Source organism: Gambusia affinis, linkage group LG20, assembly GCF_019740435.1.
Source record: "Gambusia affinis linkage group LG20, SWU_Gaff_1.0, whole genome shotgun sequence".
NCBI classification, from domain to species: domain Eukaryota; kingdom Metazoa; phylum Chordata; class Actinopteri; order Cyprinodontiformes; family Poeciliidae; genus Gambusia; species Gambusia affinis.
In genome coordinates, this window is record NC_057887.1 from 2,920,206 (window position 1) to 2,934,468 (window position 14,263).

At 39.5% G+C, this 14,263-nt stretch overlaps 1 protein-coding gene across 2 annotated transcripts in view; it reads right to left on the reverse strand.

The window, feature by feature from the left end:
* The window catches only part of mpp2b (MAGUK p55 scaffold protein 2b), a 53,931-nt gene that overhangs the window by 29,487 nt on the left and 10,181 nt on the right, over positions 1 to 14,263 (reverse strand). The window contains exon 2 of one of the 2 annotated variants that reach the window (XM_044103651.1): positions 11,933 to 12,011. In XM_044103651.1, the coding sequence (XP_043959586.1) occupies positions 11,933 to 11,963 (31 nt within the window). In that variant the 5' untranslated portion in view covers positions 11,964 to 12,011. Of the gene's footprint in view, positions 1 to 8,070; positions 8,345 to 11,932; positions 12,012 to 14,263 lie in introns of those variants that run through there. The other variant, XM_044103650.1, reaches the window with a different exon arrangement.

Consider the following 14,263-nt stretch of genomic DNA (forward strand, 5'->3'; position numbering starts at 1 on the left):
CATTCAGCAGGTGGAAGGATTAAGAGCACACAAAGGCGACCCAGGTGTGCGAGCAGAATGTACCTACATGAGCGTCAGGGTTTCCGCAAAAACGTGACGTTAAGGAGATCTTACCACGAGTTTCAAGACATTAACACAAGAAGTCAGTCGTAGGCTATTTGTGTAAAACTCAAATCTTTTCAATATGGTGTTTCAAATAAAGATCACAAGAACAAAGACCTCTTTAGCAAGGCCTAACAACAGCAAACCCAAATGAAGCTACTTCAGTCGGTGAAAGGCTCGCCTGAGTGCCTCTTCATCCCAAAGGGAGGGTTACAATTAAACTCAACGTGACGGAGATGATGGAACAACCTGGCCCGTTAGCGTTTGTAGTTAGATCACAGCAAGGAACACAAACCTCTCAGCCGACACTTAGCGAGGGTTGCTAAGGAGCGGCGGTTAGATAAACAGAGAGGAGATGCTCAGAGGAGCCGAGGGGGCATGGAGGAAGGGATGTGGGAGAAGTGGCTGAGTTGTTGTTGTTTCTCCATGTCCGATCCTCAGGGGGGTATTAGACACAGCAGAGTGCAGCCTGCAGCTGGCCCTCTCTGCTCCCCATCATTGGGCCGACGCAACATCCTGCTCTACTGAACTTTTAATAAACAAGTTGGTTTAAAGTCCAAAGAAATCCTCTAAAAAACCTATCATTGTTTTAGAGGAAAAAATTCATTTTTTCCTCTAAAAAAAGGAAACTGCAAACTCTATATGTGTCCCTGTCCAACACACCTGAATCACACAACTGAACCACCTGCTCGTTAGCACAATTGTGCTAATGACATCATTAATTGGTTCAGGTGTGCTGAAGCAGAGACACGTCTCAAAGTTGCAGGACATCAGCACTTGAGACCTGGATTTGAAAACCCCTGATCTAGAGGTCTAAACATTATGCTCACAACATTCTGAGAGATGGAGGGTTTTCCAACAGGATCCAAAGATGTTTTGAGCAACAAAAAAAGGACCTTCAAAATATTTATTACTTTCTACTAAGAGATTCGGTCATGAATCATTCATTATTTAATATTTTGCAGCCTCCCTTTACTCAAAACACACTGGGAAGGATCTTCAGGGTCAGCTAAAAGGCCAGTCAAAACTCTTGTAATTTAAAAGTCTGCAAACCTAACTTTTGAGGGAAATAAAACAACATTTTATGGTTTTTAGGACAGTTCAAGTTTCTGATCAAAATACAGGTGTGAATTATAGATTTATTTTTAGCCAGAAAGCAAAAGCTTTCCTCAAAGTGGAGGCAGAAACTGGATTTTTAGGCTCATGATCATTTGTGAAGGATTTTAAAGCAAGCCTCCTTTTAATGTGAAATACCTCAAAACAAGAGTCTTAAGCCTTAAACGACAGGAGGTTTCATTCTTAGTGGAGAGATTTAGTATCCAGAAAATAAATGGGGAAAAAACAACAATAACAACAAAACGGTTTCTGATTTGCGTATGTATAAATGAGAATTTATCAATGAGACGTTTATTTTATTTTCTCATTCACAACTGGATAAAATACTCTAGTTAAAAATGTCAACTTTAGGCAATGAAAACACATTACTGAAGTTGGGGGTTTTTTCCCTAAAATTCTCCCTGCTGATGTTACTGCACTCTTGGCTCACTGACGCGCTATTAAACTGTCAGTTGAGTATATTGAGTTTATCCTTAGGGGGAGAAAAAAAGTGCCTGAAAACAGACACCTCTTCAACGCATTATTAAACCCTTCAAACTCGCTCCTTCGGTCCTCAGCTCTACAGCAAATTATAATTGCTAGAACTCCCTTAAGGAGCAAAAGACAAAATCTTCAAAGTGTTCAGATGCATACTGATATAAACGACGGACCTGGCTCAGTTTGGTGATACAGGTAACGGGGGTTACAGTCTGTTCCGCTGTGGCGTGTTCCAGATTAAGTTCTGAGTGTGGAATAGACTTTTTTTTCCCCCAACCTGATGCATCTGCAGAGCGTAACCTGCCTTCTTTATGAATTCAGAGGACAACGTTTCTCTGGCACAGAGAACTCAGAATGCACAGAATGAAATAGATCCTGTTTTGTCGTGTGTCAGTAATGTCAAATCTTCTTGCAGCTCATCCAGATGAGTTAGGAGGCTGCTGTTTGAAGTGTGTGTGTGGGCTTGTGTAGTGTGTAGCGCACTGTGCTTCACTGGCCCAGTCTGTGTGTTTGAGAGCTACTTCTACAGGCTTGACTTTTAAGCTCATTTGCTCAGCGTGATCAAGGCCAAACAAAGCTTTTTGAAAACTCCAATGTTCATTCAATTACCTGCATTTATTTTTAGACAGACGCAGCGTTTTAGTGTGCTGAAAACGTATCCATGTTGATTTTTATCACATAACAACCAGCGATGTATTGCACTGGGATTTTATGAGAGAATGCAACAGTGGTGGGAAAGTTATAAGTGTTTTTAAGGAGCAGTATTCTGTGTATTCCAGCCACATAGTCCCACTTTATAGCATAATCAAGTAACTATGTTAACTTCAGGTGTAAATATATATATATATATATATATATATATATATATATATATATATATATATATATATGACTTAGAAGAAGTCTTACTTTGTAATTTAACGCCTTGAAATTGCATCTCTGTCTCTTTAAGAAGCTCCTGCTCTTTCCGAGAGTCCGTCTTCAGGAAGTCAACACTACATGGCTCCTCTATTAACCCTTTAACAATGTTTTTACCAGTGTTCTACTAAGAAGCCATGAAGAAGACATAGAAAACTCTTCTTTGAATGAAACTGGTAGGAAAAGTAACACCTCACATCGACCGCAACAGTCAACAGTGGCTGCACACCATTGTTCTAGTAATATGAGATCAAATGTGAAACTTTTGGCCTAAATGCAAAATACCAAAGTTAACACTGCACACATCACCTTGAACACATCATCCCTCCTGTTAATCACAGTGGTGTCATATAATGGGGGTGGAGCTGCAGTAAGAAGTGTAAATTATTGCAGACTGTGGTGGATATTCACCTTCCAGCAGGACAATGACCCTTGAATTAACAGAAAAAGTGTCAGTTGTGAACTGGTCCAGTCAAACTAAATCAACTGAGAATCTGTGGCTACACTTCAACCTTGATTTTCACAGATGCTCTTTGTCCAATCTGACTGAGGTTGTGCTAAACTGGAAGGAAGAATTGGCAAGATCTGCAAAGCTGGTAGAAACATTCTGCTGGTTCAACATAATATGTATTGTAATGCATGTTCTAATTTCCAGATCTTTATTTGTAGAACAAAAAGAATATTAAACTTATCCTTTTTTCTTCCAATTCACAATTATGCTCTTTATTGTGTTAGGTTATCACATAAATCGACATCCACGCTGCCAACAATGTGATCTTGACTTCCTTTCAGTGAGTCTTGAATAACCAGTCAGTAGGAAAAAGTGACATTTCAATTTATGCCTGAACTTCAGTTCTAAGGTTTGGTCCGATCTCAAGTTGGACGATGCAGAATGCCAAAAGGCTCCAAAGCACAACTCATTTATAACCATTAAAATTCCTTTTTTCATGTTTTGGTCATTTTTGACCTTCTAAATCTGCAGCATGTATCACCATACATGCATTCCTCTTCCTGGTGGAAAGATTTTCATAGGTCAGGGCAACTGTGGCATGAAAATAAAGGAAGGTTCATTGCTGCCTTTTGACATTAAAGTCTGTTTGTATCCAAAGAACGACTCAAACCAATTTGCTTTCCAAGGAGAACACCAGGTGTTTTTCCCTTGGATCGGCTGGGTGAGCAGAAGGATAGTGGAAATATGGCATACAGTTTTGCTCTATGTCTCTCTGTCAGTAAAAATGCAGAAATATTAAAATTTAATTCACACATTTTTAATCATACAATTTTAAAAAATTTTTTCACCATCGTCTTTAATCTGTTTTTTTAATCATTATTATAACATACAAATTAAATTGACTTACTAAGAAACAGACACTGCTACTAATATTATAGCCTGATACTCATTTTCCATGATAACAAATTTGACCCAATTTTCTCAATTTTTTAATGTCTAATACAATATCCTGTGTTTCCAATGCATATGCATTTATGGAAGAATTAGATGTGAACATTTGGCCAACCTGATCCAATAATCTCCTTCATTTGATAAACCAAAGCCCTCAGGTTGGGGTAAAGATGAAGTCATGATATTTTACACATTAATTTAATTATCCATGCAATGGCAGAAGCAAAAAGCCTTTCACATTTAGTCCCAGAGCCAACTTAAACTTTTTTGTATCTGGCGAGACTTGCATTTCCATTAAAGTCACCTCTGGAGACGTGACTTGGCTCATCTGTTGACATTTGGCAGTCAAATCACACCTCATCAGTGTGCCAGCATGACGTTTATCCTCTGAAGTGGCTGGAATGAGGCAGCCATTTTGACTTTGACTATGCAAACACAGGGATTTGATATTAATATCTGTATCGGTTCTGATATTGAAAACAATTCTAGATCAGGTATTTATGACACTGTGCCCATAAGGCAGATCTATTCAGTCTAATTCTATGCTTTGTGCCTTGAGCAATATTATGCTTTATTATTTATTTTACATTATGTTTAGCATCATTCATTGCACTTTCTGAACCATTTGAAAGAAAGTTGGGTGCAGTTTATTTGTACATGTTTGACATTATTATTTATTTTCCATTGGCTTTTCTATTCCTAATTGTATGACTGAACAAATTAAAGTTGTCTTAACACGTTTGACCAAACTTGTGAAGCAGTTTGTATATTTAAGTGTGCTATACTGGTGCAGAGTTGTCAAATAAATTTGTAATTCAGTACATGTATGTCTGCATTTAAAAAATGCCAACTTTGCACCGTTTTTCTGTATCGGATCGGTATCTGCCAATACTAAAACTGATATCAGTATCAGTATGGGAAGTGAAAAAAGTGAATCAGTGCGTACCTATATGACTCTACGTACGTTTTCCATCCAGCTGTGAATGAAAGATTAAGATGAGATCATTGAAGTGCCTTATCAGACACCCTGAACCAGAACCAAATTGAATTGCTCTTTTCTGTTGAGACCCCAACGATTTTTTTAGACAGTCTAATCCTTCCAACACAGTGCACTCAACGATCCATCATCTTCTGCTTGGACGCTGTTTCACTCGCCTTCAAAGGGTTTCTCTTGCTGCATGAGGCTTTTGGGAGCAGAAAGGCAGAGCAGGATGTGAAGTTTGAGAGTTTGACACTTTCAGGCTTCTCTGATCCAAAGGCTTGTGCATTTGAATGATCCCCGTCCTTACTCACTGTGAATGTGCAACGCAGCAAAGGTCTGCTCTACACCATCTCCAACCAACAGGAGCACACACACACACACACACGTGCGCGCGCACATGCCCTCACCCTGAACTGGTAGACAGACTACTTTGACAGAAAATGTGACTCATTATGGCTGTCACTGCCATCCTGTCAGGCCACATTAGAGAGCAGAGGATACGTTGCAATGCCACGCATTATGTGACACGCAGTGGGCTTGGCAAGTGATGTGATGAAGCGTGTAGTCTTGTCTCATTTAACATGACACCATAAACTAGTTGTTTTTTGTTTCTAATCCCCTCAACTGGCATCCTGAGGGATTTGTGTCCACGAATCGACAGAGATGGGGCCAAAGCAACGGTATTTGCCACGTTGTTTGTTTTGTTCTCCATGCTTTACTTCTCTAAAGAGCTTCTTATCTCACTAGCTTTGTTTTCATTTCAAATGTGGACAAATCTTTGTCAATATTCTGCTAATGTTGAAAAAACAATTTGGCAATTGTGGTGTTTCCATGAAATAAGAAATTAAATTATAATCACACGTGAATACGTTTGTTCACGTCATAGTTCTTTAAAAATCATGGATGACGGATGTAAACAATTACATCTTCGTACTTCTTCTCATCATCTTTTTGTCATTTCCGTCAGTAGTAACATCCAACTTTTGATCACATGACTGTGATGAAAAAAAGAGTGTTCCCACTGTAAAATACATCTATTTATACAACTGAAAAACCACCTCATCCAAGCGTAAAAACGTTTTAGCGAAAAACAGGATTTTTCAAAATTGCTGTTTCCATTAAGCAAATTAATTTTTGTAATTTTATGGCTAATGGAAACACAGTTATTGATTTTCCACTAGATAATTAGGCATGAATAATATTCTCTAATTGTAAGGTCCACCGGCGTCCTTCTCCCTACATAATTCTTCCACTTCGACCGATGAAACTGCAGCATTCCCAAAGCAGCCATTCCAGTCAGCCACCAGTGGGACAGAAAATCTTTCACATATTTATGAATATTTTGGATTCAGAGCTCAAATTTAATCTTTACATATACTTTATAAAAACACTTAATTTCCCTTTGAGATTTAAAAATAGTACTTTTGAATTTCAACTGAATTTTATTTGTAGATAGAAACCCAAAAATGACTAGTGTCCTCTTTAGAGAAAAGACAAGATTGTCTTGACATGGTAACCTGGAGTAAAAATAGAAAAATCTGTTTTCAGATGGAGTCCAAGTAGCCCATGTTTAGAAATGCTGAGAGAGATGTCCAGGCTTTCATATGTAAGCAAATGGTTCTGCGCTCAACAGACTTTAAAATATGTGACGGGTAGTTTTAAAAACATTGTTCTACATTTAGTTTTGAAGCTGTTCCTATTTCTTAAAATCCTTTTGATATCAGAGGAAGTGCAGTCAGTTTTCTCCAGATGTATGAATCATAGACCTTCCAGGACTGCACCCTCCCAAACACGTTGCCACAAGTTCAAGTCTGTTTCAAAATCCAGTTTTAAAAAGTAGCTCAAAGCTCCAGCCATGTGGCGACCCCTGGCCTTTAGTATTGTTGAGAATCCACATGAATGACTCATACTGTGTTTGCTGCATTTGCTGCAATTCGGACTTTCTATATGCAAGTTCTACAGTTTTAATGTTTTGGCATGTAGGTGAGGAGATAAAAATTCGCAGGCTCACCAAGCCACTAGACAAGCACAAAAAATTAATTAATTATAATTTTTTTATTTAATACCTTAAAATTGGTCGTCTGCCTCTTCAAAAGCTCCTGCTCTTTCTGAAACTCCACCTTCAGGAAGTCTTCACGACATGGCTCCTCTGCTAACCCTTTAACAATGTTTTTACCAGAATTTCACTGAGACGTAGCTTCTATAATGAGCTCAGCAGATGCACAGATCCATAAGAGGCTTGCTAATTGATGCTGGCTAGTCTGCAGAGGGAGGGCTGTTATGCAAGGAGGAAACTTGGAGGCATGGAAATTGCAGCTTTGTCCTTGAAGGCGGGACTAGGTTCGCGCAGGCATTTTGCACATCTGAATGGTTGCCACGGGAGATTAAAGTATTTCTCCAACATGCATGAAAGAATCAAAAAGAATGAAAGTTTTTGATGAGGGAATAACATAATAACGCGATTTAAAGCTCAAAACAGTTAATTTGTACATAATACTGCCTCTATAGATATCTGTTATAGATAGCGCCATTGTAGCTGTAGTAACTCATGTTTTGTATTTTGTATTGGCTGCAGTTGGAATAATTCAGATCAAAATAAAACCAGATAGATCATGTTCTACAGTTTTTACAGTTTAATGCATTTTTTTTTCTCAAGTTTAGGACACAGTATGAATTTTAAACCTGCCCCAGCTCTGATTCTGATACCAGTCCTATGACGCCTCAGGAAGGTAGAAGAGGGTTTCTTTTCCGTCCTCCTTCCTGTTTACAGCATGCTGTACACACACCGCTGCCAGTTCCAACCTGTCTACGCTCATCTTCATCCCAGCACTACATCAGGGCAGGTGCTAGGCAAATTTAAAACAACTGGCCACACAACACCAGCATTTAAAACAACTGGCAACCCAACATTTGCTGGTGAGAAATCCACCAGCAAATCAGATGCTACCTGAATCCACTTATCATCTTCGCTATGATCTATCATACACCTCTGTGTAGCATTCTTCCTCTCCACACCGTGGTGAGCCATCCAAAGATCTCTGAGCCAGCCTTTAGATACAAGCCTGATTCTTACCTTCCCCGCACAGCTTCACTTCTATTCCTTCCAAGGAGTTGGCCGAGTCGCCCTCCCCCAGAGAGAGCCTCCCAAACGGGCTGCCAGCCATGCTGAGTGACTCCTCTCTCACGGGGCACGCACTCCCAGCAACACGCCCGATTCCCGGATAAGATCCCCCCCTTCGTCTTTCTGTCACCGATCCTCGCTTCTTCCGTCCAGAACAGATCCTCACACTCTCTACATCCTCCCCTACCTGCTCTCAACATGAATGTGTAGAAGCTGTGCCTGGGCTGAGAGGCTCCTCTTCTGCATGAATGAAAAGGGACAGCGCAGGGATGGGTGAGTAAAGAGAGAGGAGGAGGAGCAGAGAGAAGGAAGCATGGTGCCTTCTAGAGGAAGAGGAAGGGAGGAAGGCAGAACCATTTTCTGTCCAGTTTTCTCTGCAGGGGTGAACTAGAGAAAATATCCTTTTTCAGGGATTTAGATCCCGTATGAACTACTCATTATATTTTTAAATCAGCAGAAACATGTAAAATATACTTTTTTGAGCTTTACATCTTGCTATAATGTTTTTCTCTCATCAAAAACATACTTGCCGTGTTTCCTTGATTCTTTTGAGCATATGCGAGAAATCCTTTAATCTCCCATGGCAACCATTTAGTTGTGCTTGATGGGACCAAAGCTCCTCCCCAGAGCTGCCGTTTTCAAGCGTCAGAACTTCCACCACGCAGAGCAGCCCTATCCTGCAACTCCCCCACTCAGCTCCTTCAGAGTAGCCAGCAGCAATTAGCATACTGTGTATCTGTTGAGCTCCTTATATGAGGTACTTTCTCAGTGCAACACAGGTAAAAACATTGTTAAAAGGTTAATAGAGGAGCCATGTTGCAATGACTTCCCGAAGGCAGAGTTTCAGAAAGAGCAGGAGTTTTTTAAAGAGACAGAGGCCCAATTTCACGGCAGTAAATTTTAAAGTCAAATTTTTTTTATTCCTTTTTGATGAATACAGCATCTTTATAACAACTGAAGGTAACATAGCTACTTTATTTTTGCTATAAAGTGGCACTATGTGGCTGGAAAACACATAGTACTGCTCCTTTAAGGACTGTGTTTTTTCCTTAACATGATCAATTGTTCATTCTAAATTCATATAGATGACATAATGAAAATGCTGACAGAAACATTGAGATACCCGTTGAGTCTCCCATATGTGGTAATAGCATTAACAGAAGAAGTACAGCCAGGGATTGTTCCAGAACAGTTCTGGTGATCTAATACAGGTTCTCAGAAGTCGATAAGAACAAAGAAAGACAAGAATACAAACCCTGTAAAAACCATCCTGTTGTTATGGTTACTAACTCCCAATGCAGCAGGGTAACCGTTTTATGTCTATGGCTACATTCACAAGTCAAGCAAATGCGACACATATTCAACTTTTTCATGGCAGTTTGAACGACGCAATTGCGACCTTTGTACTCCCCCCAAAAAATCTGACTTGTACCACTTCTAAATCAGACATGTACCAGATAATTTCCGAAGCGCTTGTAATCTGAGCAGTCATGTCACATTTAATTCGACTTTAGCTTCATTTACATGAGAAGTGCATCATAATTCTGCCCAGCAGAAGCCAGTAGTAAAATTGGACATAAAAAGTGGCTGAATTGACTGGCTACAATTCTAAACTTATAAAAGAAGTTTGTGTTTGTGCATCACATCACAATCCCACCACTCCTGGTTTTGACTATAAATCCAAACAGACTGAAGGAAATGACACAAAAACCTCAGAAGAAGAAACTGACCACAACTTCCTTCTTCACAAAATGGAAACAAAAATGGAGTAATGTCAGATTTGAGCAGCTCTAGGATTCCTTGTTTGTCTTTGGTAAAAGATCACAAGCAGACTCTAGCATTTAGCACCAGAATGCCCTGTGCTATAGTCCACTTCCTGCTTTTGGAACAGTTTCAGGTCCGCTTGGCGTTCACATATGTATTCATACTACCAGAGTTCTCTTCAACCGAAGCGAGGCCGAGGTTTTCAGGTGGATTAGAATTTGAGTTTTTGGTCTGACTGCACATTCACACCTTCCCAAACAAACCAGACTTTTTGGTCAAACGAACTGGAGTTTGATTGAAGTGGACCAAACAGAACTGATGTGAATCCATTGCAAAATAGGCTCAGATTGTTTAAAATTGTGATTGCTGACAGCAGTCAGGATAAAAAGAAGTAATTTCTATGCACTGGTATAAATCTCCATTGATTTGAACTGTGTTACCCTTCATACAGTATAGTAACCCGGTCAGTGGTTAGTAGATGTGTTAACAGAAGAAAAGGTAAGCTGTGGCTCCACAAAGATTGGACTGCTGAAATCATGAAAGAGCTGCATTTACCTCAGTGAATGCTGATTGGGCTCTTTTAAAGGTTCTGAGCTGCAGGCAGGAGCAGCTGAACAGACTTGATTGGGCTGCGATTATTAGGCTTTTTTTAGCCGTTTGCTCCTGGGCTGACAGAAGAATTTTGTTGAAATAAAGCAAGGTTTTAAATGTGACCTTTATACACATGATAAGATCATACAAATCGACATGGTAAAATGCTAAATCCTCCCCTACCTGCTCTCAACATGAATCTATACATTTATAATAGTTAATATTGATTGTTTTAGTAACAGTGGGGAATAATTGTCTGTTTTAAATAAAAACAAGTTTTTCTACATTTTAATATTAAGTTTGTGGATAAATACTAGTATATTGAAGGCTTTATTTAGAACTTAATTTTTTTATTTTTTGATAAATGAAAATTAAACAAACTGCTAGTTTTATAGAACTAGCAGTTCTATAAAAGTAGCAATTTTGCCCAGTTAAGATTATATATTGACTGGTCAGAAACCTGGATTTAACTCAGCAAGTAGGCACAAGTCTTCTATTGGATAATTACTACGATATGGTGCTCAAATTGAGAAACAGAATCCGGATCATAACTCCTTTACGAGTCTGTAGGATGTGCTAGAGAGGGCTGTGTGCAGTGGTCAGGCTCTCCCTTCATATTGGTAAAAAATAAAAATAAATAAGAATGCTACACTTAATAAAAATGCATTATGTGACACTCCACAACGCGGAGTTCCCTTTTTAAAGGACGGAACATTTGAACTGCTTAGTCAAACATGTTCTTCTATCCCTGTCTGACTTGCAACTTGACACAAACAGAAATGGAGAAAGAATTTACAGTGTGTTACTAAAAATGCCAGTCATGCAGTATGAGCACTGCACTTTGTGTACAAATCAAGACTGACAGTTTACTCCACACACAGCTTTAATCGCAATAAAACTCCTTCCTTGGCACGCTGTCTCTCCAGTGGAAGACTTGTGGAATTTAATGTTTCCAAGTAAAATCTTGTAAGGCTCTCTGGTGTCAAATCCCGTCGCCAACATGAACACAAAAGTTAGCAAAGCCACCAATGATGGTGGATAAACAGTTTTTTCCACCATTACCACATTGGACAGCAAACAGGAGGTTTACTGACAGAGCTAAGTCCCGCCTCCTGGCTCTAATTGGTTGTTTTTGACAGTGGTGCATTTTTGCAGACCACAATAGTAGCATACTTTTGCAAATGTTACATCCTGCAGCTTTGGGTCCTCTGGCTCTGAATCAGAGTTGAGAGCTTCAACCTACAAGACAGCAAATCCTTCAAGGCATGACTGATCTGAGTAGGGGTTTCAGTGCTCCATTAGCCAGCTCATTAAGTCATATTAGAAGTCAGAAGATTAGATACACGTCCTGAGAGGAGGGATCAACCACAAAGCGTTCACACACACACACACACACACACACACACACACACACACACACACACAGACCCGATAGCTACAGAAAGAACAAGATAGTTACCGGAGTCCGAACTGGATGTTGCTACAGGCATTTTGAAGTCTGGCTCTTCCCTTTATCCTCCAAACAACTTCTTAGACAACTGCAATAAAAAAGAAGAAATAGTTATTGTCAGACACTATTAGAAATCCAATGATAGAGAAGGATGAAAGAAAACAAACAGCAATCTCACTATTTCCATTGTAATCTGAAATAACTCTGGCACATGACAGGGAGCTGTATTATGGCCTATGAATAGAGCAGCCAGTTGCTCTGGAGGCGTCTGGTTTTAGCCGTCACATCCGCTGGGAATACAATTAGACAACCGTTGGAAAGGCCTAGCAAGCGGGTGAATGAGTGGGCAGGCTGGCTAACATTAGCTCAGCGAGGATGTCTGTTAGCTCTAATTGCTCCATTTACCATCAGGCTGCAAGATGAAATGAGAATCTCCACCGACAAGGCAATGAAAGATTTCGTATGTGTCAATGGAGAGCTCTTTAAAATTCAGGTGAAATGAAAGGAAAGGCAGAGCTTTGGGCCGAGATAAATAAGCATTCAATTTAAGATCTGTGTGTCTAAGGAAGACCCTTATATTTACTGATACCTAGGAAAACTAAGTGCAGAAAAACTTAATTCCAGTCACAAACTTTAGCAAACGGTTATGTGACAGCTGGACATCAACATGTAAAGTGGAAGGAAAAGGATAAGTGATTTATGACAGATTTTATAAATCAAAATCGGAATTCTAGTTGTGTTTGGTGAACATTTAAAATCACAGTCAATATTCTGTACAACCATGTTTCACTGCAAATACAGCTGAACGCGTTTTGGGGTATGAGTTCATCGGATTAGCATGTCTACACACTCAAACTATTGTTTAAACAGACTGAATGGAAAGCATCGTTTTTTTTTTTCATCATAATTTTCTACTTTTTATCATTAGTTTATTATAAGTTTATTTTATTATTCTTTTTGTTTCATAGTCATAGAGGCATGTTGCTATGTTAGGTTAAACTAGGGTGTTGATAAATTCTCATGATTTGGAGAGAAGTTGTTTGTGTGTATTTGTGCAGAGTTTGGGAACAGTTTGGGAACATATGCTGATTCAGTTCTTCACATTTTGTTCTGTAAAACTGCTATTACGTAACTCCTGACAAGCAGATGGCGCCGTGACTCTCTAGTTTGACCAAAAAAGAATTAAAACGCTACTAATCTTTTTTTTTATAATCAATTGCAAATTATGATTACTGGGTTGAGACAATTGCACTTAAGTTATGAATGGTTCACCTGCTTGTGCGTAACTAATTGTCTCGAGGGTTTGATGTTGATCTGAAGGATGAATCTGTGCTCAGCAGCAGAAGCACCTCTTCAGCCAAAGTTCTAAAATCAGGGAATGTTTCTCCAAAGACTCTCTGAAGCGTTTCCTGATCGCACAAAGCCCTCACTTCAGCAGAGGTTCAGCTCCACCAGACTCGCTCCAAAGCCTCCTGTCCAGAACTCTTCAACGCCTGTCGGCTGTCAGGTAGTGAGAAGATGGAAATTTATTTATTTATTTTTAACTGATTGATTGACTTGGTTGTACTCTGTGCATAAAGTTGAAAATGCCTGCATCCAAGTGGTCAGGAGTATGAACTGCAATCTTTCAAAATGATGGATGGCCTTCAAATTTTTCCGTCACTATTTAAAGAAACGGTGAAAGACGGAAAATGTTTGTTCAGCGTGACATCTTCTCTGCACAGACAAAATATACTCATTTTCTGGTAGCGGGAACAATTATGTAGATTAAGGTATCCTGTTCTGTGCTTTTAAATTTCATTTAATTTGTTGTAAATCTACAGTTGATAGTTTCAGGATCAGCTGTTCATTGCACCACACGTCCTTGACTGCAACTAAAATTCACAAAACAAAGTGTCAGGTCACTGGAGTCCTGTTCTGTGCCTCTAAGATGTTTGGATATGAGTTTGCAGAAATCAGTGAGAGAATAAAACAGCGATTCTGCAAAATATTTCTAATATCACCTTTTTCTAATATCATTGTCACTTTCATTTCCAACCATTTTCAATATTATACACGTTTCTATAACATTATCATCCAAGCAGTGTTATGCGCCTGACTCCAATGTTGCATGACTGGACTTTTAACCAAGCCGTCCTTCACAGCACACAGCGGTCCTCTGGGGCTGTTCCAGGCCATCCTGTGTTTGCAATGCGAAACAACAGAGCTCATTAAAAGTAATCAGAGCTACTGCAGCAGCGCTCGGCCATGCTGTGGGGCTGCTCTGACACACCAGGGGGTTGGGAGAAGGTCGTGGAGGTCAGGATCTTCATCAGCTTCGCTCCTCTTTCATGTCAGTCT